General features: G+C 35.0%; 1 protein-coding gene across 4 annotated transcripts; it reads right to left on the reverse strand.

Annotated features, from left to right (window-relative positions):
- Nucleotides 1–220: 220 nt before the first annotated feature.
- On the reverse strand, nt 221–27,921 carry CCDC82 (coiled-coil domain containing 82). 4 transcript variants are annotated; one of them, XM_022562092.2, is made up of 10 exons: nt 27,836–27,921; nt 27,401–27,587; nt 24,135–24,255; nt 22,325–23,058; nt 21,422–21,620; nt 13,666–13,758; nt 12,205–12,329; nt 9,275–9,445; nt 4,870–5,055; nt 221–1,199 (listed from the first exon to the last, which is right to left on the reverse strand). In XM_022562092.2, the coding sequence occupies exons 4-10, from the start codon at nt 23,042–23,044 to the stop codon at nt 1,134–1,136; spliced, it is 1,560 nt and encodes a 519-aa protein (XP_022417800.1). In that variant the 5' UTR covers nt 23,045–23,058; nt 24,135–24,255; nt 27,401–27,587; nt 27,836–27,921; the 3' UTR covers nt 221–1,133. The 4 variants fall into 4 exon arrangements, with proteins under 4 accessions (XP_022417800.1, XP_022417799.1, XP_089771570.1 ...); XM_022562091.2 differs by lacking the exon at nt 24,135–24,255; XM_089915444.1 differs by lacking the exons at nt 24,135–24,255; nt 27,836–27,921 and having other exon boundaries at nt 27,401–27,745.
- Nucleotides 27,922–27,930: the final 9 nt, after the last annotated feature.

Below are 27,930 nucleotides of genomic sequence, written 5' to 3' on the forward strand. Positions count from 1 at the left end.
GAAACAAGTATCTAAAATTCCACAGGGGATGCAAGAGGGAGGAGATATGGGGATATATGTATATGTAGAGCTGATTCACCTTGTTATACAACAGAAACTAACACACCATTGTAAAGCAATTATACTCCAATAAAGATGTAAAAAATAAATAAAATTCCACAGGGAACTGGATCCTATGAGAATACCACTTTTAAGAATTAAAGATACAGAATAGACATGGTCCATTTGTTCACTCTAAAACCATTTTACTTTATTATTTACTTTATTATATTTATATTAAGTGAAAATTTAGATGTGCAAAGCAATGCAGATGCCAAAATATGCTTTTAAACTATTTTTGGCTGAATTTGTCTCTCTGAGATCTTCTGATCCTAACATAAATACTTATGTGGGAAAAGTAATGGATAAAAATAAATAAAATACATCTTAAATCATTAACCTGTAGACAAAATCGGATAGGAAAAAGAACGAACATTATGAAGCATGAAAATACATATCATGAAATTATTCCTGAATGTGAGGGTTGGAAGACTCTGGAGGCCTGAAATCTATTCGTAAGGGAAACTCTGGAAGAGGAGAAAAAGCACTCCTCTACTTAAAATGGGTAAACTACAGTCTGATTCTGAGGCAAGGAAACTAAATTGAATGAGACACTGAGGTTTCTTTCATGGCCCACTGATTTAGATAATGACAGTAGTAAAAAATGTATTAGTGAAGATCATTTAATACTGCAAAAGGGTAATAAACAGATCTGGGCAGGAATTCAGCAATAAATACATATAGATGTTAGTCTAAATACATTTTTTAAATACAGTGTTTTTCTATTAAACTGACAGTACATGAACAGCTCATTCACTTGATAGTCGTATGTTATAAAGGCATTGTTATATAACTTTAAAATACACTTAACAATGATTAAGCTTATGTTTTCTATGTACAGTGGATAAAAGTTTTATTAGACTGTAGAGCGCCATTTCATGGAAATTAAGATGAACATATGTTTTACACAAGATATTCTGCCATGAACCTATACATAAAATATATAAATGTCACATGATACAGAGAAACAAGACTCATGATCTTCAAATTTACAGGAATTTATAAAATCTTCTCTGAAGGAAATGTGTTACAATTCAGTCAAACTTCTCATCTTGAAAGTAATCCGCAGAACTGAGATATTCTTGAAGTTGATCGTATTTCTGTGTATACAATAAAAAAGCTAGTTATTTTACTCAAAGCAGTGAAGATAAACTAGGCCTTTTCAATCTACAGACACAAATAGGAGCAAGTTAATCTCATGGTAATTGTGAACAAAAATCTTTTTATTATGAACAGGGGCTCAATTTCAAATAAGCATTTCTAATTCATATAAAGCATTGGAAAGAGATCAAAATGAACATTATTAATTTCATAACTTTCTTATAAATTATAAGTTTTCTATTATCATATTTATAGTAGAAACATAACAACTTTAATAACTTATTCAACAAAAATTTGCTGAACACATAACATATATCAAATACTCTGCTAATGACTGTTTAGGTATTAAAAAAATTGCTTTCCCTGCCCCTAAGGAGAACAGAGTTCACCAATGACAACAAATAACAAGTGCCAAAAAGAAGTATAGACACTGTTACGCGGGTTCAGAAGAGAGGTTATGGTTAGCTGAGGTGACCAGGAAAGAGTGGCATTTAAGCTGTCCTGGGGAAAAAGATTTGGTAGGCAACGATTTGGTGGAGAGTTTTCTCTAGGAGACAAAAGTCCATACAACAGTGACAAGACAAGAAAGTACGGGATTTGACTACAATCTGAGGTTTTGTAGGGGAATTGAGAGAGATAAGACTGAACCAAAGAGGTAGTATGAAATGCTAGGTTACAGAGTTTAGCAATAATGTGACAGGCGATGGAAAACTGCCAAAGGTGTTAGGGCAGGAAATTGACACTATCTGAGGTGTATTTTTTGGGGGAAAAAAAAGGGGAAAAAAAAGGTGAAACATCTAGTCTAGAATGGTTTGGCAACTACTTACTATAATAGTCTACTGTAATAATTTAGGTAATGAGGGCCTAAATTTGAGTGACAGCAATGAAGGTGGAGAGAAAGACCAGGGCAAGACAAGAGAAGAGAGGAATTGGGATGATTTGGAGATTTCAAGCTTGACAGATTTCAGAGTGCTTCCTTCAGCTGAGGAGATGAACTGACCTAATGGTTTCTTAACTCTACTTACGAGCTCTGGTTTTACTCCCAGTAAAGTGAGTGAGGATCCTGATAACTCTGATGCTTGTGGTCATAGGAACTGAAACTTGATACTTCTATGGACATACTTTATTCACTTCCTGGTGTTATGTATTCACCACCCCATCCCAATAATCCTGCCTTCAATTTCCCTGGAAACCCCATCATCATAGGCACTCTCTTCTTAAAGAAAAAACATTTGTTAGAATTTGCCAGTGCATATGATACTCCGTTCTTCAGCTCTAATTTAGAACAAGACATATATTACTATTATGTTTATTATATATTTTCATTTTATTATAATTTTGTATTATAATTTTCTTATCATTTGTTCTTTTCTTACACTTGAATTGCTCCTACCCTTTTAATATCATTAGTTAAAAACAGATCTCCTAGTTCAACTGTTAGGAGGAAGAATAAGAAGAATGAAGTTAGTCTAGTTGGCAGGTCTTTGGGAAGAAATGCTGAGATATCCCGAGATAATGGAAGGAAAATGCTCGGAGTAAGAAGAGTCAGGTAAGGAAAAAATCAAGGTGTGAAACACAAGCTGGGGGAGGAATGACAGGAACAGATAGTTTGTGTAAGGTAAAAGAAGGGGTTCACATAATAATTGAGAGCTAAGAGCAGAAAGAGCCACGGATGTGGCCACTCAAGTATAATAGCACTGAGCCCTGGCATTCTAAAGGGTTAGAATAACTGTGGCCAAGAAGAAGTCATGCATCATGCATCACAAGAACACATGTAGTGCTATTACTCAAAGACACACACACACACACACACTGAGGGGGAGGCAGAGTGATGTTGAAAAATGTCAGGGTACTTGATAAATCCTGAAATTTAATCACAGCACACAAAGCTGCATATGGGTTTATAATGGCTAATAAACTTCTTTGGTTTCTAGGAAATCTTTTGAGAAAGTCTATAGACAATTTTTTTAAAGTAGGAAGGATCTCAAAAAGAAAATGAAGTTTTTTGGTATTTTATGTGAAAAAAAATATGCACATTGTCCTAAACATGCACCATCTTGAAATACCTTCAATGCCCAATGCTAAGTGTTATTCTTTAAGCATAATGTGATACTTACTTGGCTTTCTTAAGAATGTTTTTTTTATTCCAGGTCCCTTCTGTTGTCATGGACCTTGTTAAGCTTTCTCTAAGGTATGTGATTTGGAAATGCTTTTACTTTTTTCTGCAAGAAGTTTAATGTTCTTCCCTATATATGAAATTATTATATAATATATGTAATGCACAGTGATTTTGCTACACCTAGTACATAATTTTTTTTAAAATGCAGTGTTCCAAAAGGTCTTTCAACTCCAGGAGAGGGTTGGCAACACTTAAATGCATCAATAAAAGCACTTAAGAATTTAATGTCATTAAGGAAAATGAAGTTGGGACTTACTGGGTAAGTGATGGCTCTTCCCCAAGGCAAATGAAAAAGCACAGAGAAGGATAAGGAGGAAAGAATTGGAAGTGAGAGAAGTGGAAGCAAAGTAAAAGATAAAAAGCTGAAGAGAGAAAAATGAGAGCAAGACAACTTAAGGGTCAAGATGTGGGGGGCAGGCAAGGGGATCAGTGGGTGGTGGTTTGTGGTGGGCGGATAATTGTCAAAAGGGAAACCAATCTTGATGTCATTCACCAGCCCAGGAGACCTCTGTGGAACTTGTAATGTCCTAAGAAGTTCCTGTTTTGTTGTTCTCATTTTCTTTCCTTTTGCTCGTAAGTTTATTCTCTAAGCTCTCTTTTTATTTTTTTCTTTTACAAATTTCCCTATGATATAAATAATGCAGGCAATGGATCTCAAGTCAGCCTTTTTTTTTTTTTAAGATTAAATATACTGAGTTGCCTGAAAATCTCTTATCTGTTCTCTCTTATACAGTCATGTAACTAGACTTGTTTTAGAAGACTGCAATCATTTTAGCATTCTTTCCATGCACCATAACAATTCTAAAAGCTCTGTGAGCAGGCCAGAGCTTATGAGCTGCCAGCAGATCTTCGGGAATCCAGTGCACTCTTCCAAACCCCCACTTTATCCCTGATATCAAATTTAGTGATCAACAGGATATGGGGGAATCAAAATCAGTGCCGTGGCCTGAAACCTCTGCATTCCCCTTGATCTCCAGTTACAGTGCTCACTGCTCAGTCCCATGTCCTCAAGAAGAGGATGTGGGTGGTATTAGAACTGGCAGCCGAGATCCTTTCCTCAGATTGGCACCAGGTGCTTCTTCTCTCTCAGGTCACAAGAACTGTTCTAAAGATAGGAAGGTGACAAGCAGAGGTGAGTCCTATACTTTGTCAAAGAAAATAAGGGGACTTAATATATATGTAAGGAAAACCACATACATAAAACTGAAAGGACATAGGTCCTTCACTAAAGGACAGTATCATTGCTGATTAAAATTTATCTGATGAGTTGAGCAAATGCTTAGAACATCAGGGCACCTATTCAGGGTAGGACAATGATAAGCATGAAAGGAATGGGTGGAAGAAGAGAAAATACAAAGACAGGGAGAGAAAGAGAGGTTCTCTTTTAAATTTTACTGTCTTCTACTCTCATAATTTGTATCCTTTTGCTGATAAAAATTAGGCTCCAGAACCTACTCGATGAAATGGTTCTTCAATATTGAGTACCTTACCTCCTTAATCCAGCCACTTTCTTTTGACTGATTGAAAATTCTCTCCACTGTTTCTTTAACCTGTTCATCTTCAACCTCTTCTGTCTTTGCAATGGAGCAACATTCCTGGTACAGCTTGAATTTAAAATGTTTCAGTTCATGGTAAATTCTGGTACGATTAGCACAAATTCTGCCAACAGTAAACACCTAAAGGAAGAAATAAACATCATGTGCTATGTGAAGTGAAGATATTGTAATGAACGTACAGCCTTTCTGGTTTTCAGATTTTCTTTAAAAGTAGAGTCCAATAAATGCTTAATTTTTTAAAATTTATACAATGATTCCTTTACCTTCTTTTATTTAAATAACCCAGTTAATAAAAACTGAGCAACTGCTATGTTTCAAGTATTGAGCTAAGCACTGGAGATGCAGAAATGAAATATGTACCACCTGTATCAGGGGAATTTACAGCCCTGGGAGAAAAACAAATGATTACAAAACAATGTGCCAAATGCTATGCCTGGGATGCAATCAACATACAGAGAAGGGACAATTAACCCAATCCAGAAAGGAGAAGAATCCTCAACAAGGTAATGCGTGAACTAAGTCTTTAAAACACAGAGTCAGCCAAGTTTGGGAAGGAGGAGAAAAATGGCTTATAAGGAAAAGGACAGCCACACCCCAAAACAAGAAAAGCATGCAAGCTATTGTATATACAGTTACTGAGGTAAAAATGCCTGGATTATGATAATTTTCTAGCTTATAAACAACATGTAAACTGAAACAAACTCTCATACCAATATTAAAAATTGGTAGTTTTTAACTACTTTTTTTCTAAAATATTCTGTGAAGTAAAAAATAACTTTGTGTTTTATCCTATTTGTTTCCTGAATTAATGAGTCTGATATAATTATAACACATTAGTATTTTATTGTTAGAAAACTACAAAATTTTTGATTTCTATGTTTATATGGACTTCTGGGATTCTACGATTAAGAATACTATTCTTGTGAAGTCAACCACCCATTCTCTTTCAGAATGTTTTGAATGTATACTTTGTTATACACACCTATAGCTAAAATAGGAAAACAGTATCCCTGCACTGACCAAATTAAATATAATTGTACCTACATTATTTCACTCATTGTAGAAAACGGATCAGAAAGGGCTCCAAACTTTATAACATGACCAATCTTATTCTCATAGAGTAACCTGAGGAAACAAACTTCTTCCTAACTTATGTATTTGTCTCTGTGTCTACATGCATAATAGGTTATGCTTTCATGAATTCAGTACAAATGATATAGTTACAATATTGATCTATGTAACTTGTCTTCTATCTGGAAAATAATAACTGTACCGTTTTTCTGAAGTCACACTGTAGGGATCACACAGGTGATGAGTTCAATACACAGTACAAGAGTATACTGATAAAGATGAATGAAAGTTAAATATGATGATCAGCAAGAGTCAGGTTTGATGCATCATCTTGTGAAGATGGTATCTGCGATACCTTAAAACCTTTCTTAAAATCCCCCAAAGTTGAAGAAAATCATGTTCAGATTTCTGTTCATGTTCTGGGAAAATCTGTTTTTCAGATCATCAGACACAATCAGGTATTATTGTTCATTGCTTACTCACTCTAAGTATCATTCCTATTGCAACATTATCATCAAACTAGCCGTATAAATTACAGTTCACTTGCCAGTACCTCCCACTTTGAGTAAAAAGATACCACAACAGTTGCAGTGGACACTAGGGCTAGTCTCTCCATTTCTGCCATTAGAACAGATGATGTGGGAGAAGTCTCCTATGGTTGTTCTGGAAGAATAATGTGATTTTTTTACTTCTATTGCATTGTATTCTATATTTCCACAAAACAAGAGGAATTTATCTATACAGAATTTTTAAGTTGGGACAAAAGGGAAGGAGAGGTGTTTAAAAATCTCTAATTTTTTTCTCTATGAAATAAAAATATCCACTGAAAATATTAAACATTATAATTTACTCCTTTCCATTTCTAATTCCTACCCTCTTGGTGTCTACCTTACACTTATGGAGGTCAATAAACCCAAAATTACCTTTAGAATATTCTCACACTATTTTTTTCTCAAATGTGATCACATTTTATATGGAAGAGCCTAAACCACTGTTAGTAAGGCTTCATAGAAAACAGTAAATGTATATAGTAGTTGCATACACTGCAAGTGGACCTCTCCTTTCACCCCACCCCTGTTTTACTGTATTGTTATAGCCCACTATACCTTATGAATTAATGTATACAGTACAACACAGCTTATATTGTAGCATGCTATTTATATGAAGTACTAAAAACAAGTAAAATGAATCTATGCTGTTAGAATAGTGTCCTTAAATGTCCAGAAATGTATTCAGAGAGTACTTTTTATTAACTAATTGCATTTCTAAACATTAAGGACACTATTCTAGGGAATTCCCTGGTGGTCCAGTGTTAGGACTCGGCACTTTCATTGCCGAGGGCCCAAGTTCAATCCCTGGTCAGGGAACTAAGATCCCAAAAGCTGCGCGGCACAGCCAAAAAAAAAAGAAAGAAAAAAAAGAAGGACGTTAGTCTAACGAGATAGACAGTATTAAAAAACTTGCCAGAGAGAGAGAGAAATGATAAGTTCTGTGATGATTATCTTAAAGCATATAAGCAAAGTGACATATAAATGATTACTAATCCACTGTGCAGGGTTAGCATAGTTCTATGAACTGATAAATCTGAAGACAACTATCTCAGTTACCAGTGTGAACTAAAGTACCCTACATATCCAAAGATATAAATGGAAACAAAGGTAAAAACCGTCAACAAATTTTCCTAAAGCAGAAGATGCAAGGTGATTGCAAGGCAATAGAAATAATCTGATTTGTAATTTATTAGATACAGCATGTAGAAACGTAAATTAACACTGTTTAACAAATTAAAGCAAGGAAATATAATGAAACATGCATTACGCACATCTATAATATCCAGCTCACTGTAGGTAGCTTTTTGAGGTATTTCTCTAGGCCCTCAAATACAGAGGAGCAGCCAGCTTCTTAAGGAAATTAAAGTATGGAGAAGAAAGAAAAAAGATCCTCAAGGAAAGAGGAAGGATGGGAAGAAGTTTGGATTTTGTTCCTAGGTCTCTAGGAACATTTAGTGCAATAGACTGAGTCAAGGGATTCTCTTTCCTCTTGGCCTGTTCTTTGCATGGACACATTACACCTTGCCACTTGCCTCAAAATTACTACCTCCTCCCACTGGTTCTTAAGCATCTTGAGGAGTCTGGACAGACTCTGGGCAAAACTGAAAAACTGATTGTTTTCAGTCCTCCTAACTGCCTTTCAGATTTCACATATTTTTCCTCTAGGCAATTTCCTTCTCATCCATGCTCTCAGACTTTACCATAACCTGGTGGTCCAACGCCTTTCATCTCAGTACCCTGCCCAAGACTGCTGTAACTAAAACTACAGTCCCTCCTCAGTAGCCGCAGGGGATTGGTTCCAGAACCCTCCCTGATACCAAAATCTGCAGATGCTCAAGTCCCACAGTCGGCCTCCATATCTGCGGAATCCTCTCTGCAGATTTAACCAACCGCAGGTATAAACATAGTACAGTCAACCCTTAAACAACTAGGGTTTGAACTGCACAGGTCCACATAGACAGGGTTTTTTTTCAATAAATACACAGTCGGTCCTCTGTATCAGTGGATGCGGAATCCATGGAGGGAATTCCAGAGGAAGATCTCAATATTAATATTTTTGCATTTATAAGTGCAACAGTTTTACAAAGATTTAAAAATAGAAGTAGTACACATTTGCACTTTTTCTTTCTTCACATTGCATTGCTCTGTTCTTGTTTATCAAATACATTTCTTCAAATATTTCAAACATTTTCTTCTGTTTTGTCTATTCATTCAAAATTAACAGGACCTTAAATATATGGTGATTGCTCTAGGCTCTGAAACACTTCTGATGTAGTCTAGGCTGAAGCACAATTTTCCTTCAAATCTCATATTGAGGTGAATAGGCCTCTCTGTCTCTGGATTGTCAATTTGGTAGATTATCTGCCCTAAAATTTCCATTGGGGTCAAATTCTCCTTTGGACTCCAAAAGGACTTCTGCTTCCCCTGCCCCAGTTACCTCCCTTTTCATCCTCATCCTATACCCTCTCCCCTCTCCCCCGCAGTTTGGGTGATGTATACTTAGACAGTATGCACTATTTCAGTATCTGACTGAATTTGGAGTGAATCTGCTATATAACACATATTTTTCACATTCAAAAACTGCACACTCTTTCCTTGTATTCTTTTCCCTTCTCCTGGTGCTTTCTCCATTTGTGAAAATAACTTAGGGTTACTTGTGCAGGCTTATTTAGTGAAAATTTCTAAATGTTGAGAACTAAAATGAAGGGAAAAAATACCTGTTTATCATGTGACATGAAATCATCTATTTCCATAGTCCTGGTGTTATATAACTTTCCTGATAAATGCACCGAATATGTACAGTGGCGATGCAATCCACAAGCCTGGCAGGAACAGTTCTCAGGATTCCTCAAATGGATACTTACATTAGAATAATTTTCTACTCGCTCCTGAAAATAATTTCAAAATGTAATGAAGGTTTAAAGGATAAGAAAAACAACAATAAAATAAAACATAAAAAGAGCCCAACCAAATTAAAATCAAGGTTAGAAATCACAATGATAGGGCAAGATGTAAGAGCAAAACACACTGGTATTTCTTACTTTAGTACTGAGCACAAGATATATTTAAATTTTAAAAGTGAATTTATAATTTAGGCTAGTAAATGAAAAGAAACCAGATTAGGAAAAAAATTAGTTTCATAATGCTCAAACTTCTGTTACTATTAAGCAGCGCTTTTCACAGGTTTTGATTTACTTCTTTTCCCTCTTCTCATCTCCAGATATAATAGTTAGTTAAAATAGGAAAGAATGAGCAGAAAAAATTCAGAATAATATAATAAAATGATTAAATTCATTTAGGTTAGTAAAAAATTAAGAAAAAACAAGATCACATTCAGTCTCCATTGTATGAATTATATTTTCCACAAAATAGCCCAGAAATAATTTAATTCTCCTATGGTTTCTTACTAAAGTACTAGGAAAATAAACAAGTTTGAACTAGGATTTCTAGGTTGCCAGTATTGCTATGGCCAGTCTAATAGGTGAGTTAACAATGAGTAAACAAACTGAGAAAATATTTGGTATTCATAAATAAGCTTTATTAAGCTGTGAAATTACTTGTGCTTGAGTAGTTTTGCTTACGCTCTAGACCTGTGCTAGATACTACTACTGTAATTAGTAGCGTGGATCAGTTTACCACAGTATTTGAACTGCACACAATGAGCATATTAGCAGGGTCACTAAACTGCATTCTCTATCAGCCTGACAGTAATTAAGTATCCAATATAGTTTCCTTTTTACATTGTGTGATTCACAAAGACATTGTCTTTTGTCTGCTTTTTACTGTTTCTCATATTTCATGGTACTTCATGACACATGTCACTTATAGGCTGACATTCAGAGTGAACAGATGACTAACCATCTTCCCTTCCTGCTTCTCTGGTATTCACAGAAGCACATGCTGAGATGAAAGGTCTATCAGCTTGGTTCTCTGAGTGACTACAATTAACAGAGCACCCTTATTGACTCACATTGGACATATAAGTGAAAAATAAACTTTGTTGGGTTAAGCTATTGAGATTTTCGTTGCTGGTTTACTTTGTTTGTCACATTATTTATTTTTTGCATCTTTTGCATTTTTTGCATCTTTTGCATTTTTTTGCATCTTTTGCATTTTTTGCATCTTTTGCAGAGATCGTACTGAATCATCTCTGTCTCTAAATTTTTAAGCTAATATTTTCTTGTATATTACAGTTATTATTTCAACACTGGGTTATTCAAACTCAACATAACATACCATAGTATGGTAAAGCATACTATAGCAGAATGGATGGGCTTTGAAGTCTGAGAAACCCTACCCCTAAGGTTTCTAGGTTCAAATATTGGCCTGCCTGGCTAATTACTAGCTGTGTAACCTTATGTTACTCAATTTTTCTGAGTCACAATTTTCTCATCTCTAAAATGGAGGAAATAATAGTACATTCCTTGAGGAGTTACTCTAAAGATCAAATAAGATACCTTACTTTGCATATCAGTTACTTGGGAAAATTAAATGATCAATATGCTATTGTTTTATTAAAGACAAAAATATATATACCACATCCTAAGAGCTATGCTATGTGCTTTACCTTAAAAGTAAATAAATATTTTCTCTATCTGAGGAATAAACTGGAATTTACAAAAGTTAAAAAATCACCCAAAGTCAAAAAGATATATATGGTGGCCCTAAACTCAAGCTATCCTCCAAATTGAAGTCTTTTAATTCTTTTTTTTAATAATCCCATAACTGTCCTTAAACCTAATCCATCTGTGGCTAATTTATCATCAGGTAATTCAAGGCCAAACAGGCCTTGGATGAAGCCAAATCTCCTGACATAAATGAGGTAGAGTAGCTAATGATTTAAGTGCTAGAAGGACTATAAGGAACTTGAACTTCTACTATCTTGCCATTTTCCTCTTGCTAATTATTAGAAGCTACAACGTTAGAAGTAGGGAGGAAGAAAAGACTTAAAAATCATATAGTACAGCCTCTACTATTAGAGATCATAAAATAGAAATCTAGGTGATAACATGAAATCAAATATATCTTATAAATTAAAAAGATGTTTCCCCCAAATTAGTAGAACTACAAAATCTTAAGGTGGAGAAGGATGTCAAAGACTACATAGGTCAGTGCTTCCCTAATTAAGTTATGGGAACCAATATCCTAGAAGGTAATAATAGGTATTTCATGAAAACAAGCCTCATAGTAAAACACAAATTTGGAAAGTATTATATTCTACATTGCCCTCTTGAAGATTTACAGTATAAATTCACACATTAATGCTCCTTGAAAGTCCTCCAGTTAAGTTAACCCTACTGTTTCTCAACCTTCTTTAACAATGAAACTCTCTTTTCTGAAATAATTAACATCCTGTGAGACAATCTCCTCATTTTAACAGATGGGCTAAGCCTTAGAGATGTTCTAAATTTACCATTTAGGACTACTTAATTATTGGACAGATATAACAAGTGTGAAAGACTAAAACAATTATAGCCTTTAGAAGAGATGAGAAACAACAAGCTGATTATTTAACAAAGAAAATTGTTAATAATTTAGAAGATTATTCAGTGTGACTGGTTATTGAAGGACTGGAGTGGGGAGGTCTCCCACTCCAACCCCACCCCATCCCCCGACCAGAGATTCAAAAACAAATAAAACTGTATACCTTATATTGCTCTTTCCAACGACTTCTAGAGACTAAGTTCTCTAGACGAGGCTGAACAAAGCGGTTATCCAAATAATGAAGAGATGTCAACATATCTTGTGCATATGATTTTTGCCTGGCGCCATCTGTTCAGGGGAATAATAACAACAACAACAAAACCAAGCACTTTGCCCGTATAAAATATTTAAATAATTGCATAAAGATTTCTTCCCATAGTTTTAAGAAGATAACTTGCTTGGTTGGTTAGAAACATTTTAAATTTAAAAAAATTAATGAAGTTAAAGAAAATCCTTCCATCAGAGCATTAGGGAAAGGAAGGAGCCACACAGGGTCTCTAATTGTTCCTTGAACACATCAAACTTACTCTTTTCTAAGGGTCTTTACACTTGCTGTGCTCTCTGCTAGATCCATGCATTGCTTCCTCCCTCACTTCATTCAGGTTTCTGTTCAAAAGATACCACTTGGGAGACCTTCTTTGACCAATCTAACTAACACAGAGTTTCCTTTCCTTTATCACTCTTGATTTCCTTATCTTATTTTATATTTTTTCAAGAATTAATCCCTTAGGTGAAATCATATCATGTTATATATTTGTTTACTCATTGCTGTCTCTCCCATTAGACTTTACGCAACATGAGGCAAGAATCTTCCATGTCATAGTCATTGCCATATTCCTAGCCCTCAAATAATGCCCGGCCCTTAGTAGGCACTCAACAAATATTTGTTCAATAAAGTCTGAATGAAATCTTACTCTGGAACTTTGGTAGACATTCAGCACAACATATTTACTGTCTTTATTAAGAGCCAGATTCCGTGCTAGATACAAGGGGTGTGTATATAGAAAGTATGGTTCTTCTCACACTCTTGAAAGGGAGGAAAGCAAAAATACATTTTCAATATATATGAAAAGTGCATATACATCAGTGCCACCATACTCAGGATAATGATAGCACAAATGAGGGAGTGACAATATTATTTGAATGGGTCACAGATAGCTTTCATAGTGGAAATGATTTCATACTCACTTAGAAAATCTAAGGTAGGAAGGGATTATACTCTAACGAGAAACAACGAGGCACAAAAGCATAAAAAAGCATATAACTTTTGGTGAAATTCAAGGAGCTTAGCGCTTAGGCTGGGACAACACATGGGTGTTGAATTACCCTGCTGTTTAATTAGTATATGTCCTGTATCCTCAAGTTCACTGTGAACTCTCAAAGGGCAGGGAAACTATTTCTATTGTACTTTCACATATCACAAATAATAAACACTAACAAGTTTTTCATGTGAATGGACTTTTGGTGTAGTTGATACTAGAGGGAACAACTGGAGGGCCTTAAGATTGGGTCTCTGTGGTTTTGTTTATACACACACACACATATACACATATAGAACAATGAGGCTGCTTAAAAATTGGGAAAAAAAAAAAACCTGATTCTTCCATTCATATTATTAACTTACCATATAATGTTCCCAGAAAAGATTTATCTAGAGCATTGATCAGAAGAGCCTTCACAACTCTTTCAAAGTGAGTATAGTGGTCACTAAAAGAATCTGAAATTAAGTTAAAATAAATATTAGAATCCAACAGACAAAACAATTCCCTAAATACAATGGGTTCCTTTCTCCAAGGCTAAGAAATTAAGAAATAGGAGAAATTGCTTAATTATCCTAATTTTATAGCTGGCTCAGTGACTTGTCTAGTCACTGAGAATGAAGATGAAAAGAGAGAGGATGAAAAACTTCCCAAAGATCATATAGTTAGTAAGTGTTGGAACCAAGGCTGGAACAGACACTCTGACTCTAGATTTCATGCTACAATCCCCTACATAGATGTTGTTCCGCATGGTAGTTAGATTTGATACTTTCATACTTCAGAACATGGGATTTTAGACGTGAATGGGAAATTGGAGAAAATAAAATTCAAATCCTTCAAGACTAGTAAAAATGACTCAATGATGAAATAACTTATTACACAACTAGATAGAGGCAGAGTCAGGAATAGAGCTCAGACCTCCCCCAGAGCTTTTCTCATCGCTTTAATGCCTATATTGGATGGGCTTCTGTGGAATACCCTAGAAATATTGTTTATAACTTTTCTCCATGATTATAAAAAATTTCAAAAGGATACAGGAGAAAATAAACAATATTCACATTTACGAATAACTTGACTTTTTCAAGGTAGCTAATCACCTTCCCAACACCCAATCATTGGATAGTTTGGTCATTCTGTTGATTTTCTGTGCATCCTTTATCATGTATTTCATATATATGCTAAAATTTTGTTTCAGCCCCATCTGCCCTTCCTTTCCTACTGATCTGGCTGTCATTCTCACATCAGTACTATATTGCTTTACTTATTGCAATTTTATGATTACTTTTTATATCTGGTGGGGCAAGTCCTTCCACTTTATTTTTTGTTTTCAAATGTTATTTATTCTCATGTATTTGTTCTTTCAAGAGAACTTTAGGATTGTGTTTGCAAAGCTGAATCAAAACATTAATTTCAGAAGATATAACCTCTTGTATGATTTATTACCTCCCAGAAACATGCTTATCTCTTCTTTTACTCACATTTCCTTTCCTATTCCACAGTAAATTTTATTCTTGTACCTGTAAAGTCATGCTTTTCTTCTTAAGATTAGGCCTAGTAATAATTTTGTTCACTAGTGTAAATGGAATTTTCCCTCATTATATCTTCTAAATTATTGACAGCATATAAGAAAACTACTAAGTTTTACATATTTATTATGCATCTGGCATTTTTTGAGATGTTTTTCTAAGGAAAATGAGCTTCCTGGAACATTATAGAGCTGGTGAGAGAGATACTGTTTGGGAATTCCTGGGCACTGACTGCTTTCTCCCCTACCCTGAGGAGGATGTGGTCTTGCTAGTGCTAAGTTTATTTCAAAAACCAAGAGAATGTTTATAAATATTCTCTTATTAGAGAATAGAAGCACATGGACTGTTGGTGTACTTTCTTCTGAAATGGAGATGTAAGCCCAGTGTAAGAGGGCAGGGGCAGAGCAAGAAATGGGCCCCTTTTTCTACTCCAACAGGTGCCTCCCACTCACATAGAGAAAAAAGAACTTAAGAAAAATATGGAAATAGATGCTGCATCTACTCCTACTCTCAATATATTCATATCCTTTCTCTTAACTTCTGTATCTTTGGTTAAATAAGTCAGAAACTGATAGCTTGTGTATAATCATATTATGTTCAATAATGTCTTTTCCTTTTCAATAGTTATATTTCTTGTTTTACTTTCACATCTGTTGCATTGCTGAAAACATCTAGAACAAAGTAGGAAATATTTTTGTCTTGTTCTTTATTTTAAAGAGAATACCTCTAGTGCTTCATTATGATGTTGGATCTTGGTTTAAAATATTCTTTGTTATGTAAAGGACATATGCTCATATAACTATTCATAAGACTTTTTGGAAAACTAGATATGGGCATTGAATGTTATCAAATGCCTTTTTAGAATCTATTGAAATTATTTTTTCTCTTTTGACATATGCAACACATTAATATGGCACCTAATATTAAACAATTTTTATAGTTCTAAAAAGAATAGTTAGAGGACTTTTTCTTTACTCTTGTAATTACAAAAATACTTCCTTCATATGCCTGTTTGAAAATATTTTTCATCAACTTAGGATGTAAGCCTCTTTAATCTGCATAAACAGGTGTGTTTGGCAACTCAAAAATATTTTCTTCTATGATACCTTTGAATTCACATCTCCATGTGTCTTTATATCCAGAAACATGGTAAGCCTCTGAACACATTCAAATCTTTTATATATCTCACTAAGGTTATGTAATTTTCTTCCTTTAGATTTCCATTTGTTCTGTATTCCCCCCCCACAGGAATTTGTGAAATAGGGTCTTCATTTCTATTCCTTTATGTATTATCTCCTCCTTTAGAAATGTTTTCTCTCTCTATGCTAGAAGCTTCTAGGGTTTAACCTACATACAATTGATGAGATTTTCTGTACTGTTAATTCTGCTCTCTACTGCTTTCAATATAGATTTTATTTCTAACTTTATATTTTTCATTTCTGGCAGTGTATCCTTAACTACCTCCCTTTCACCTCAAATTGTTCTCTCCTCATGACTATTTCTTTTTCATAGATTGCAAAGCAAATGCTTTGTACAATTTTCTTCTGTTTCCTTTAATGAAACATTTTTTCATGGGCATTTTCTTCCCGAGTCTTCAGGGCAGGGTTACTTTTCCCTTGTGCCATATGATTTCACTGGTACTTTTTATTTATCCTAAAACAAGAGGAGGAGTTCTCGAGAGGATTTAATATTTAACATAAATTGTTGTGAGACTGCTCTTAGTCATACCATGCATGTTGATAGAATGATTCTGTTTAATTGCTAGGTGGAGACTAAGTTAATGTTCACTCAATCTAATTTCCAGTATTCTAGCAAGCATTTTTCTAGCAAGGCACTAGTAGACTGAGATGTACTTTTATAATGTACTACTTGGTTCTCTGTCACTCTGAACATATGATAGAGTACTGGAAAAATAATATAATCTTTAGTATCTACAAATCTGAAGGTGTTCCTATCTCTCTACCCGTGTATAACATTATTACCATGTGAACTATATAGATCTGCAATACAACAAATCATTGCTAGTCCATCCCTCTACTTTCTTTGATATCTTTTCTGGGAGTTGCAGTCTCAGAATAAATATGAATAAATAATAATAGGGATTGATGAGAAGGGAAAAAGACTGTCTTTTAAGTGCTTCAACCATGTAGCAGGAGGCAAACTATTCTATTTTAAGGTGTTACAAATGTGTCTGTCTTTCAGAGCCAAATGGCAGATAGCAAGGAAGTAACAAAATGTCTTCCTACAGTAGAACTGTTCTCTTCAAAAAGGTAAAATTGCATATGCCACTGATTGCGAGTCTCAAGTGAGTGCTGAATTTGGAGTTCTGAACATTTCTCCCAAATTCTGATCACATGTTGAATATGAGTAGTTGTCACTGTTCTTATAGAAGTTGGGGATGGGGGGAGAATGAATCTGGGAATACTAGCCTAATTACAACCTAACCCAGGCCACAGAAGGGTGTTCACTATTCATCATATAGATTATTGCTTTAACAAGAAAATGTATGTTGATTTTCAAATGTAAGAATTGATTTATAGCAACTTTTAGAACATAATCCCTTGGCATATCAAAAACTGCCTTATTTAGCTTCATTTATTATATTCTTAAATGGCATAATCATTGTTACCTATTAAAAACATTAATCAAATCATAAATTATCACATAAAAATATGTGGGTTTTTTTTCCTCTGACGTATTAATAAATCTGGTCATGCCTAACATTTTTGTTTCTTAAACTATAAGACCAAGGAGCCTTCAGTCAATATGTTTATCTTAATCATCCATCCATCCAACTAATAAGTTCTTATAATGTGTCACCAAGTCTAATGTGTATTAGGATTACAAAGAGAAGTGAAGCTGATTAACGATTTAAGTAATTTTTTGGGAAGTAGGGATGCTCATTTGGATTTCTTTACTGAGCTTTACTTTTTCACATACCATAAAATTCACTCTTGGGTGCACAGTTCTGTAACCAAAACACGAAGTTGTGTAACCACCATGACAATCAAAAAAACAAGTTCTACCACCAGCCCAAAACTCCCTTATGCTCCCTCTCAATCATTTAGTTTTGCACATATTGAGTCTGAGATGTCTGAAAGACACCCTGATGACAAGGTTCAATAAAAAGATTTAAAAATTGGGCCTTAAGACTATGGAGAAATCTGTGCTGGAAATAAAAGTCTGGGAATTTCCCCACAGATTGGGCTGAAGTTATGGGGCAGAGACTGCCTGAAGCACAAGCAAAATGAAGGTAGTTTGAGGATGGAACCTTTAGAAACATCGATATTTACATGGCAAATGGAAAAAGAGGAAAGCAATATTATAAAGGGGAATGCAAGAAGCGAAAAAGAGAACTTTGAAAGTGAGAGTTGTCAATGGTTAGTGGCAAAGCACACAGCAGTATCAGGTTAACATAAGAACCAAAGCGCATCTTGGCAACTAAAAAGTTATCACTAACTTTGGTGACAGCAATTTCACTGGATCGATGGGTATAATAGTCTAAGCACAAAGCTTTGCAGAGTTACTAGGAGACTTGAACAAAAAGATAAGATTTAGAATGGTGGCTAATAGAACATGCCAACTCAAGGGAGGAAAGGCATTAATATGGTTACAAGTTGAGAAAAGAGAGCTTGTAAGGATAGAGCCAGAAGGAGAAGCTTCAATTAAGAACACGTAAGATAAAATGTATTGCATAGAAAATGAGGTACATCTCCTTCTAAGGTGGAGATGCTCAATAGTAAAAGCAAGCACAGAACTTGATATTTACCCAAATGAGTTGGAAACTTATGTCCATAGATATATTTGCACACAAACATTTATAGCAGCTTTATTCATAATTGCCAAAACTTGGGAGCAACCAACATGTCCCTCAGCAGGTGAATGGATAAACAAACTGTGGTACATCCATGCAGTGGAATATTATTCAGTGATAAAAAGAAATGAGCTATCATGCACATTAAGACATGGAGGAAACTTAAAGTTATTAGGTGAAATATGCCAACCTGAAAAGGCTACATGCTGTATGACTCCAACTATAAAACATTCTGGCAAAGGGAAAACTATGGAGACATTTCAAAGGTCAGTGGTTGATAAGGGTTCTGGGGTGGGAGGGAGGGAGGGATGAGTAGGTGGTGAACAAGGCATTTTTAGGAGAGTGAAACTGTTCTGATATTGTAATGGTGGATACCTGTTGCATCATTATACATTTCTCAAACCCATGGAATGTACAACACAAAGAGTAAGCCCCGACACAAACTATGAACTACAGTTAATAATGTATTCATATTGGCTCATCGATTGCACCAGATATACCAAACTAATCCAAGATGTTAATAACAGGGAAACTCTGAATGAGGGGTTATATAGGAACTCTCTGTACTTTCTACTCAACTTTTCAGTAAATCTAAAACCTCCCTTAAAAAAACAAAAGTAAGCATAAAAGTGTAGGATAGAGAAGAAAGTTAAAATAGTTCCCATGTGGTGGACTTTTATTTTCATTAATTAACAGGAGTGTTTATGAGTGGGTATCTCTCAGTAAATGTTCTATCACATTCTAGATATTAATATCCAGAATGATGGGACACTTCCTAATTGAGTTTTCCTGGGATTCAAATGTCCAGATGGCAGGTGAACCAGTGCCTACTGACATAAGGAAAACAGTCATTAACTTTCAATACACAGATGCTTATCACTGGCATTTCTGTAACTGATAAATTTCTTGAAATTTGATTCATACCTAAATCTACTAATTTATCTAAATCATGGTATCTAATTTGAACCATATTACACTTAATTTTAGTAAATATGTCCTTTAATTTTTTGGGGAAAAAATGCATTCTTGAAGAAAAAAAATGTTTTCATCCAACAGAGTTGTACCAGAGTTGTAAAACATCATAAAAAGTATTTAAATTTATGTACAACTATAGGGATCAGAACAATAATACATATTTAAAGACATCCTAAATTTTCAGGGCCCTATTATTTATATTTTCATTGTGTGAAAATATAAAAGATTCTAATTTCCTGATAGGTTTCACTGAGTTTCACTTCAAAAGATCAGATAACACCTGTGGTTCTCAAAGTGTGATCTGTAGACCCCTGGAAGTCTCCTAGTCCATTTAAGGGGATCAGTGAGGTCAAAGCAATAACACTAAGATAATTATCTGCTGTTTCACCATGTTGACATTTTCAATGATGTTGCAAAAGTAACTATGGATAAGGCAGCTGACCCCTTAACATGAATCATGGCTATAGAACCAAACTACTAGTAATCATTATAATCATTCCTATGCATTCAGTAAAAAACCTACTTTCACTTAAGAATGTCCTTGATGAAGCAGTAAAAATTATTACTTTTATTAAATCTTGAATCTTGAGGATACACCTTTTTTGTATTCAGTGAGATGAAATGGGAAGGATGGATAAAGCACTTGTGCTGCATATCAAGTGTAATATCGTACTTTGAGAAAAAACTGAGTTGGGAGTTAAAAAAGCCTCATTTGTCAGGTTTACTTGAAACACCATGTTTACTTGAGAGAACTATTGACCAACTATGTTATTCAGGCATTTGTCAAATATTTTGTCAAAAATGAGCAAAGAGAAACTGTCATTTCAAGAACTCACAGTATTTGTACCAAAGATAAAAAACAGATTTTTGAGTAGAAATTAGAATTTTGAAAAACTTGTATTTGTTACTATGAGCTTGACAACTTCCCAATACCTAAAGAATTTTCTGATGAGATTGGTGGTGATATTAATGAATGTGATTTCTTAAATACTGTATAATGAAATGTGTCAAAATATGGAAGAGTTACATAACCCAGTGAACCAATATTTTCCAAATGATCAGTGCATGATGTTACAAAATCATGCATGGGTAAAAGATCCATTCAAATTACAAGACAGACCAATGGAATGTAATGTAAGTACTAAAAGTTCATTCATATGCTTTCACATTCTATACTGCAAACTAACCTTTAAGAAACTACCACTTGTTCAATTTTGGTGTGGTGTCAAATGAGAATATCCACAATTATTTTAAAAATGCTTTAAAAACAATCCTCCCTTTTCCAGCTACCTATCTGTGTGAAACAAAATTGCTTTCATCTAATATCACAAAATATCACAACAGACTGAATGCAAAAGCTGATATAAGAACCCAGCTGCCTTCTGTTAAGCTAGACGTTAAATATATTTATTAAAATGTAAAACAATGCCATTCTTCTCATTTTTTTGAAAAATAGTTATTTTTCAGAAAAATGTTATCTAACGAGCTTATCACATTACACGAGTTATTTTATGTCATTTAATTAATAGATATATTTTAAATTTCTCTTTTGTATTTCTACAATGGTAAATGTTGATAGATATAACCCACAGAAACAAAAGCTCTTTGGGGTCCTCAATTATTTTTAAGAGTGTAAAGGGTTCTCAAAACCACTAAAATAAACTATTATTAGACAAATTTACCTGAAAATGAAACCACAGTTCCTAATCAATGATTTAGAACATGATAGTAAAAGGCTGATTTGATACTTAGTATAATATCATGATTAGAACAAGTCATAAAACATTCTCTTGATATTTAACTTACAAAGAGAATTCTGCTTTACTAATTTCAGTTTTTCTCCTCGTTGGCTTTTATTCTCTTCATCACCCTCCTCATCTTGCACTACAAAGTCATCAATAACATAATCATCTCCATCTTCATCATATTCATAATCATCTTCCTCCTCCCCCTCCTCCTCATCATCATTTTCATCACTGCTTGGGCAGGATTTCTTTTCAGAGTCCTAATTAAATTAAAACATACCTTTTAGTATTTTTAGTAAAGTGTACCTTTAAAAAACTGTCAGTATGGGGCTTCCCTGGTGGCGCAGTGGTTGAGAATCTGCCTGCCGATGCAAGGGACACGGGTTTGTGCCCCGGTCCGGGAGGATCCCACATGCCGCGGAGTGGCTGGGCCCGTGAGCCATGGCCGCTGAGCCTGCGCGTCCAGAGCCTGTGCTCCGCAGCGGGAGAGGCCACAACAGTGAGAGGCCCGCGTACCGCAAAAAAAAAAAAACTGTCAGTATGGATGTGAAATTAAAAGATTAAATCCGAAATAAAAAACTGATTTGTAGAAATTAATTTTATATTTTAAGGTTAAAAAAAATCTTATGTTAAATGTTGAACTTTTGAAATTAGGAAGAAGATAATATACCCTGGTAAGTGAAATAAAATGTTTAAAATCGACATTAAGATTATAAGTAGAAATTAAAAACAGGAAAGACCAAATTTTAAAGAAGTCTTTCAATTTTAAAAAAGAGTGAAAGAATGAGGCTCATAAAAAATATTATTAGATACAATACTGCAATCAAACATGTTCAAGGAAACTTGACTAAAAAATAAATTTTAGAATTATTGTGAAATAGAACAGACTCAGGCCCTTTGATTTTTATAAAATACTTAAATAAAAAGTTAAAACCAGTAACAAAACCAATAAAATATAACACACCTCAAAATCTCTACTACTACTGCGTCTCTGACGAGATCTCTGTTTTGAGAGGTCTTGCAGTTTCTGGAGCTGTTCTCGCTTTCTTGCGGCTAAAGTTTTTTCAGGTTCTTTTTGCTCCATCTCCACTGAAGAACATTCATCTTCAACCACTCTACGTGGATGTTTAACTCCCACTTTTCTAACAAGGATATCACTGTCGTCACTTTCATCACTGTCATACATCACAGAGGAGATCCTTTTTCTCTTCCCTCGCTTGATGTGTTCTTCTTCTAAATCCTCCTCTGTTATTTGTCCAGAGTGTTTGTTGAGATCATCTTCCTCTTGACCTGAATGCTTTTCATGATCTGGTAAGTCAATACTTCCATGTTTGGTTTTGTTCTTTTCTTCTTCATATGTTGAACTGTTGCCAGTGTTAATGAGATGCTTACTATTGTTTCCTTCACTTTCAACTTTAATTAATTTAAGCTCTCTTTCATTTTCTGGCTTCTTATTACTATCAAGCCCCTCGTTACTATCAGGTTCTTCATCACTGTCAACACTTTCATTATTGTCAACACTTTCATCACTATCAAGCTCCTCATCGCTTTCAAGCTCATCATCACTATCACATAATTGTGAGAGACTACTTCTTTTAGTCCGCCTCCAATCCACTCGAGATTTCTGTTCACATTCTTGAGTTTTAGAATTTTTCCTTGTTTCATGTCTTCTAATATGTACCATTTTCACTTAAGCTTCTACAAAATAAAGTTATTAGGAATATAATAATGATAACCAGATTACAACAATGAATGCATTTATGGTACAAACTATATTTATTTGGTGTTATTAAATGGTTCACAAAGGTAAAATCACATGAAATATCTGAGTGAAGATGGTTGCATAATTTGCATAACAAATTATGGAACAAATAATTTATTTAACATCTATGAAATCATCATATGAACATCTATTCTGAATTATGTTGTATGTTGTGCTGATAGAGGTTCATAATTAAGAAAAATGCAAGGTAGTATTCATTTAGTACCAAATGAGTGATAAAAAAATAACTGCAATAAAAGTGTAAAGATGCAGGAAGATCAGAACAGCAAGTGTTTCACTGAAAATTTTATTGAACAGATATGATCTGATAGACCGCTGAAGAATTGATTAAATTTGAACAGAAAGAATGAAAGACAAAGGGATTTCAGGAAAAAATGATAAAGTCAAAACTTTGGCACTGAGAATGAACATGACATGTTTAGTAACAAGTGTGACCAAAAAGGTGTGAAAAAAGGCTTTATGCTGGAAAAAAGACACCAGTATAGAAAGGTAGGGTGGAATTACAGAATGATTCCTCCCATAAGCAAAGAAGGATTCTGAATAGAGAAATTACATGAATTATAACATAAAAGTTAAACATTTATATGAAGAAAGTTATAAAGTACTAAGTGACATAAAATAGATAACAGTGCAAAATTGAGTGATAACTTATCTACCAAGATTTCAGCCTCCATATATTTTAGTAAAATGGCAATGGCTTTAATCCATTAAAAGTTAAAGATACAATATAATCCAATAGAAAACTTACTAACAATCCAATAACATAGGTGAAAAAACAAAAAAGTTTCATGGCGAAGCAGAGCATGGTACTGGGAAGGAAAACAAATGATCTAAGTTCCTGATTCAGAAAAGGGTGAACACCATCAAAATTATCACAAGTATACAGTAAAAGAACAATTAGAGACAATTTAACTAGAAAAACGGTAACATATATATACTTCTGTGGTTGCTAAGGAAAATAAAAATATGATCACAGTGCAATGAGACTGACCTCATAATACACATATAAGAACTTATGTATTCAACTGAGTGCTGTCTCCTTCAAAGAAATCACATTATGAGGTTGATTGTTCCAATATTTCCATAATGGCACAGAATATTCTGGAGATTTTCTATTTTATTTTCAAAAAATATGAAAATAATCACACTTCATGTTTTATACCAAAGAGACATTTAAATATCCACTTTATTCACTTGTCTTAGTTATAAGGGACTGTTACCAGCTTCCAGAAATGAAAGGCAATTTGAAAAGATGAAGATTACTATTAAAGATATTTTTTAAATGTGCTGCAAACTCTGATGGTAATTCCAAAACTAGAACGCCAGAAATTTTTTGAGCAATGGCAGTGTTACTGAACCCAGTTTATAGCTTCCCAAGATGATTATCTTTTTAGTTGGGGGGGAGATACCATCCATTTCATTGCACAAATTCTGTTATGTTTATAAGGCAATGTGACTGCTTCTATAATGGTAACAACTCATATAAAATCAGAACAACAACAGTTGCTAAGATTATACACAAGAAATTATAATGTAGGCGACCTTATGACAGTAACTGCTACAAGATACCTTCAGCACTGTAACAGCGATCTACCAAATCCTAGTCCATAGACCAAATATTCTGCTATTTGAAATTACACTTAGGTTGCATTTTACAGAAGGTTTATATTAAAATCAGCAAAGAATAAAACTGTGTATGGTCAAAATTACTCTTTTTAAAGATCTCTATATTACTCTTCAAAGTATGGATTATTGTATACCATACTGCTGCAAAATATGTCCCCCCAGTTTCTCTTTCAGGTTTTAAACAGATTACTGTTCTTTTTCTTTTTATTAAACACCAGATAAACTAGGCAGGTTATATTTTGAAGCCATATAATACAAAGAAGTATTTTTTAAGCATATATAGTTATAAATTTGCATAAGCTAACTGTGCATGTGCTTTACACTACAATAGGAAGGTAAGGCTTTTTTATAAATCTGTCTGAATTGGGAGAAATAATGAAAACAAGTTTATGAAAACAAAAGACAGATATGGCCTCAGCAGATACACTAAAGTATGGACAGGAGGAATATTAAAGTGAAAGATGATTTTATTAGTACTCAAAAGCAGTTTCATACACACTAGATGATTATCTTACAAAACTATACCATGTGCAAAAGACAGTTATTTCAAGAGGTGATTCCTATGACAATAATAGAAATGATTAAGAATGTCACACTATTCAAATACCTATGACTGCACAGAGTTAAGCTATTAAAAAACACTATATGTATAGTAATTTTCAGTGCATTTTCAAATATATTTTAAAATCCTGACAATGATCCTAAAAGGAAGATACTGTCTATCTTCATTTATAAAAATCAAAGCCAAGAACGTAGAGTTTAAATGACTTACCGAAGATCACACAGCTCGTTAGTGACAAAGCAGGGATTAGAAACCAGATCTCCTGATTCCCCATCCAGTGCTACACAATGACTGCTGCCAATATTACATTTGTACAAGGTAGGAAAAGTTATGCCTTCAAAAAGTCATTATTTTATCTCTCATTCAGGCTAAATTTTAGTTTCTGAAAATAATCATTAAAATAGTTTGACAAAGAGTTTACAAACATGCTTTTTAAATTATGTAACTGAATTTTAGTGCACATGAATTAGGCCAGAAACTTCTGTAAATTATTTATCTAACAGGCAAGAAAAGAATGTGCAAGAGAGATGAAAATTTGCAGACTTCCCTCTACCACCTTACTGATGACACTGACCACAAAATTTAAGGGATTCCCCACTGAGTCAAAAAGTAAAGATTCCAAAGAAAGGCAGTCTCTGATGAGAAAAAAATTATTTTGGAAAGCTGCAGTATTGAATGTTTGAGGAGGCAAATTTTATGTAAACAAATCAAATTTCATTTGGCCAACTGCCAAATTTCCAGGATGTCTCATATTTCAAAATTGCTGTTTATATCAATAACGTCAAAAAATCTGTCATTGAAAAGGAAGATAATTTGATTATGGTTGGCTCTTCTTTTTAAGTGTGGATACTTTTACTGTGTGAGCTGGGGAGGGAAGAAGGATGACAGGGAAAAGGTGAGTGAACTGAACCTGAAGAGAGAAATGAGAAGATAGAGCCAGGCTGATGGGTAAGACATCTCTTGATCATTATAATTCATTTAGAAAATAATCCATGCAAATGGATGTAATTTCTATATATGCTGAGTATACACTCAATTTTTTGAAATGAAAGTTTTATCAAGCTTCTTTAATGATACCTTACCTTTAGGCAAAGAGAAAAACAGGGACTCCACACAGAGAGCATTAAATAAGTGAATGAAGATGATCAATACTATCACATCTTTGTGTTTCATGGTTAAAATCATGTAAATAGCACATACTATCCTGTCCGCCAAAGAATGTCAAAGTGATAACCCATAAGGCTTGTGTTCTTTCTCTAGCATGGTAACTCTACAACTAAAAAGGGTACTTTGATGCCACCTGAATTTCTCATCAGAAGAAATATCCTTTATTCTAAAGTTTGAGGTTAATTCATCAAGAAAAGATTCATTCTAGGAATCATCGACTTGCCCTATGAACAATGTAGGTGGTAGTTTACACTTAAAAATTTGAAGGGCGGTGGAACCCCAGCCATTACTTGAAATTCCACCAGAAGGGATGCATCCTCTTTGTAAAACACTACCCCTGTTGATGTTTCCTTTTATATGACAGTTTGGAGAGGAAACCTTAATAAACCAAAGAAACAGTCATTGAATGTATATATACTATGCGCCAGCACATGCTCCGGAGCTGTGGCGTTTCTAGAATTCAACAACACGGTCTCTGCTCCCAAGGAGCTCACAATCTGACGAGATTACTTGGGACACCAAAACAAGCCAGCGTAATACATGATTTAAGGGCTACAGAATATGATTCTTTTTTTGTTCTTATCGCAGTGCTGTGAATAAATTTATCATAGTTCTTCCACTGGCTGGAAAACAGGGCAGCACAACAAAACAGAAGTGAGAAATAGGAAAATATGAAAAACATAAAGGGAGGAAAGCCAATGTCCCCCACTTAGATTTACGGTTTAGTACTCCACAATTTCGCACAGAGTGGATCCTGCCAGCTTGCTATCTCCGACAACTATAGTATTCATTAAAATCTGTAACACTGAAGATGGTTCGCTAAATTCAGCAGGGATGAGGGGCCTAGGAAGGAAGAGAGCCTCTCGGGAGTTAACACCACAGTCATTTTCATGATTACAAACCTGTCTCCTCGGCGGGACGTAGACACCTGGCGCAGATCGCCCGCCCGTCTGCTACTCACCCCCAGGAGGGAGGAGGCACCGTAGCTAAGAAACGGGACCCTCTGACAGAGCTTCGCGATGAAGTGCGCGGGACGTCACAAACCCCCGGACCTTAGAGGAGCTCGGCCCCCAGAAAACAAACAAGGATCTGGAAAAGCCAGAAACCCACGAAATTACCCGCGGAGCCCCGCGCATCAGCCCTGCCCACTTCCCCTTCGCGGAAGTAACTGGCACCCCGCCCACTGCAGCTCTGCCCCGGCGGCCCGCAAGTGGAGCGACGCGCGGAGGGGAGCCGTCCCGCCTAACCCGAGAGCGCCGGCGGGAATTTTTTATCCCCGCCCTTCTAATAAACCATTAGCAGCCGGGAGCTTGCCTGCACCGCACCCGCGCCCTCACCTTCCAAATCTCCTCTGCCTCCGCCTCCACCTTTGCCTCCGCCCAGTTACCCAGTCCAGACTGACGACGCTCCTCCTCCTTCCGGGGACGGGGGG

Source organism: Delphinapterus leucas, chromosome 7, assembly GCF_059928025.1.
Source record: "Delphinapterus leucas isolate spDelLeu-1000000601 "Yukka" chromosome 7, BTC_Dleu_Yukka2, whole genome shotgun sequence".
Taxonomy (NCBI): domain Eukaryota; kingdom Metazoa; phylum Chordata; class Mammalia; order Artiodactyla; family Monodontidae; genus Delphinapterus; species Delphinapterus leucas.

Excerpts from the sequence above, each read along its gene's own strand:
- CCDC82 (XM_022562091.2), bottom strand. The coding sequence starts at position 23,044 with ATGGTACATATTAGAAGACATGAAACAAGGAAAAATTCTAAAACTCAA. Across the intron at positions 12,330-13,665 it reads TTTTCTGGGAACATTATATG|ATGGCGCCAGGCAAAAATCA; the intron begins GTAAGTTAATAA and ends TCCCCTGAACAG. Across the intron at positions 1,200-4,869 it reads AAAGTGGCTGGATTAAGGAG|AAATACGATCAACTTCAAGA; the intron begins GTAAGGTACTCA and ends TTGTATACACAG.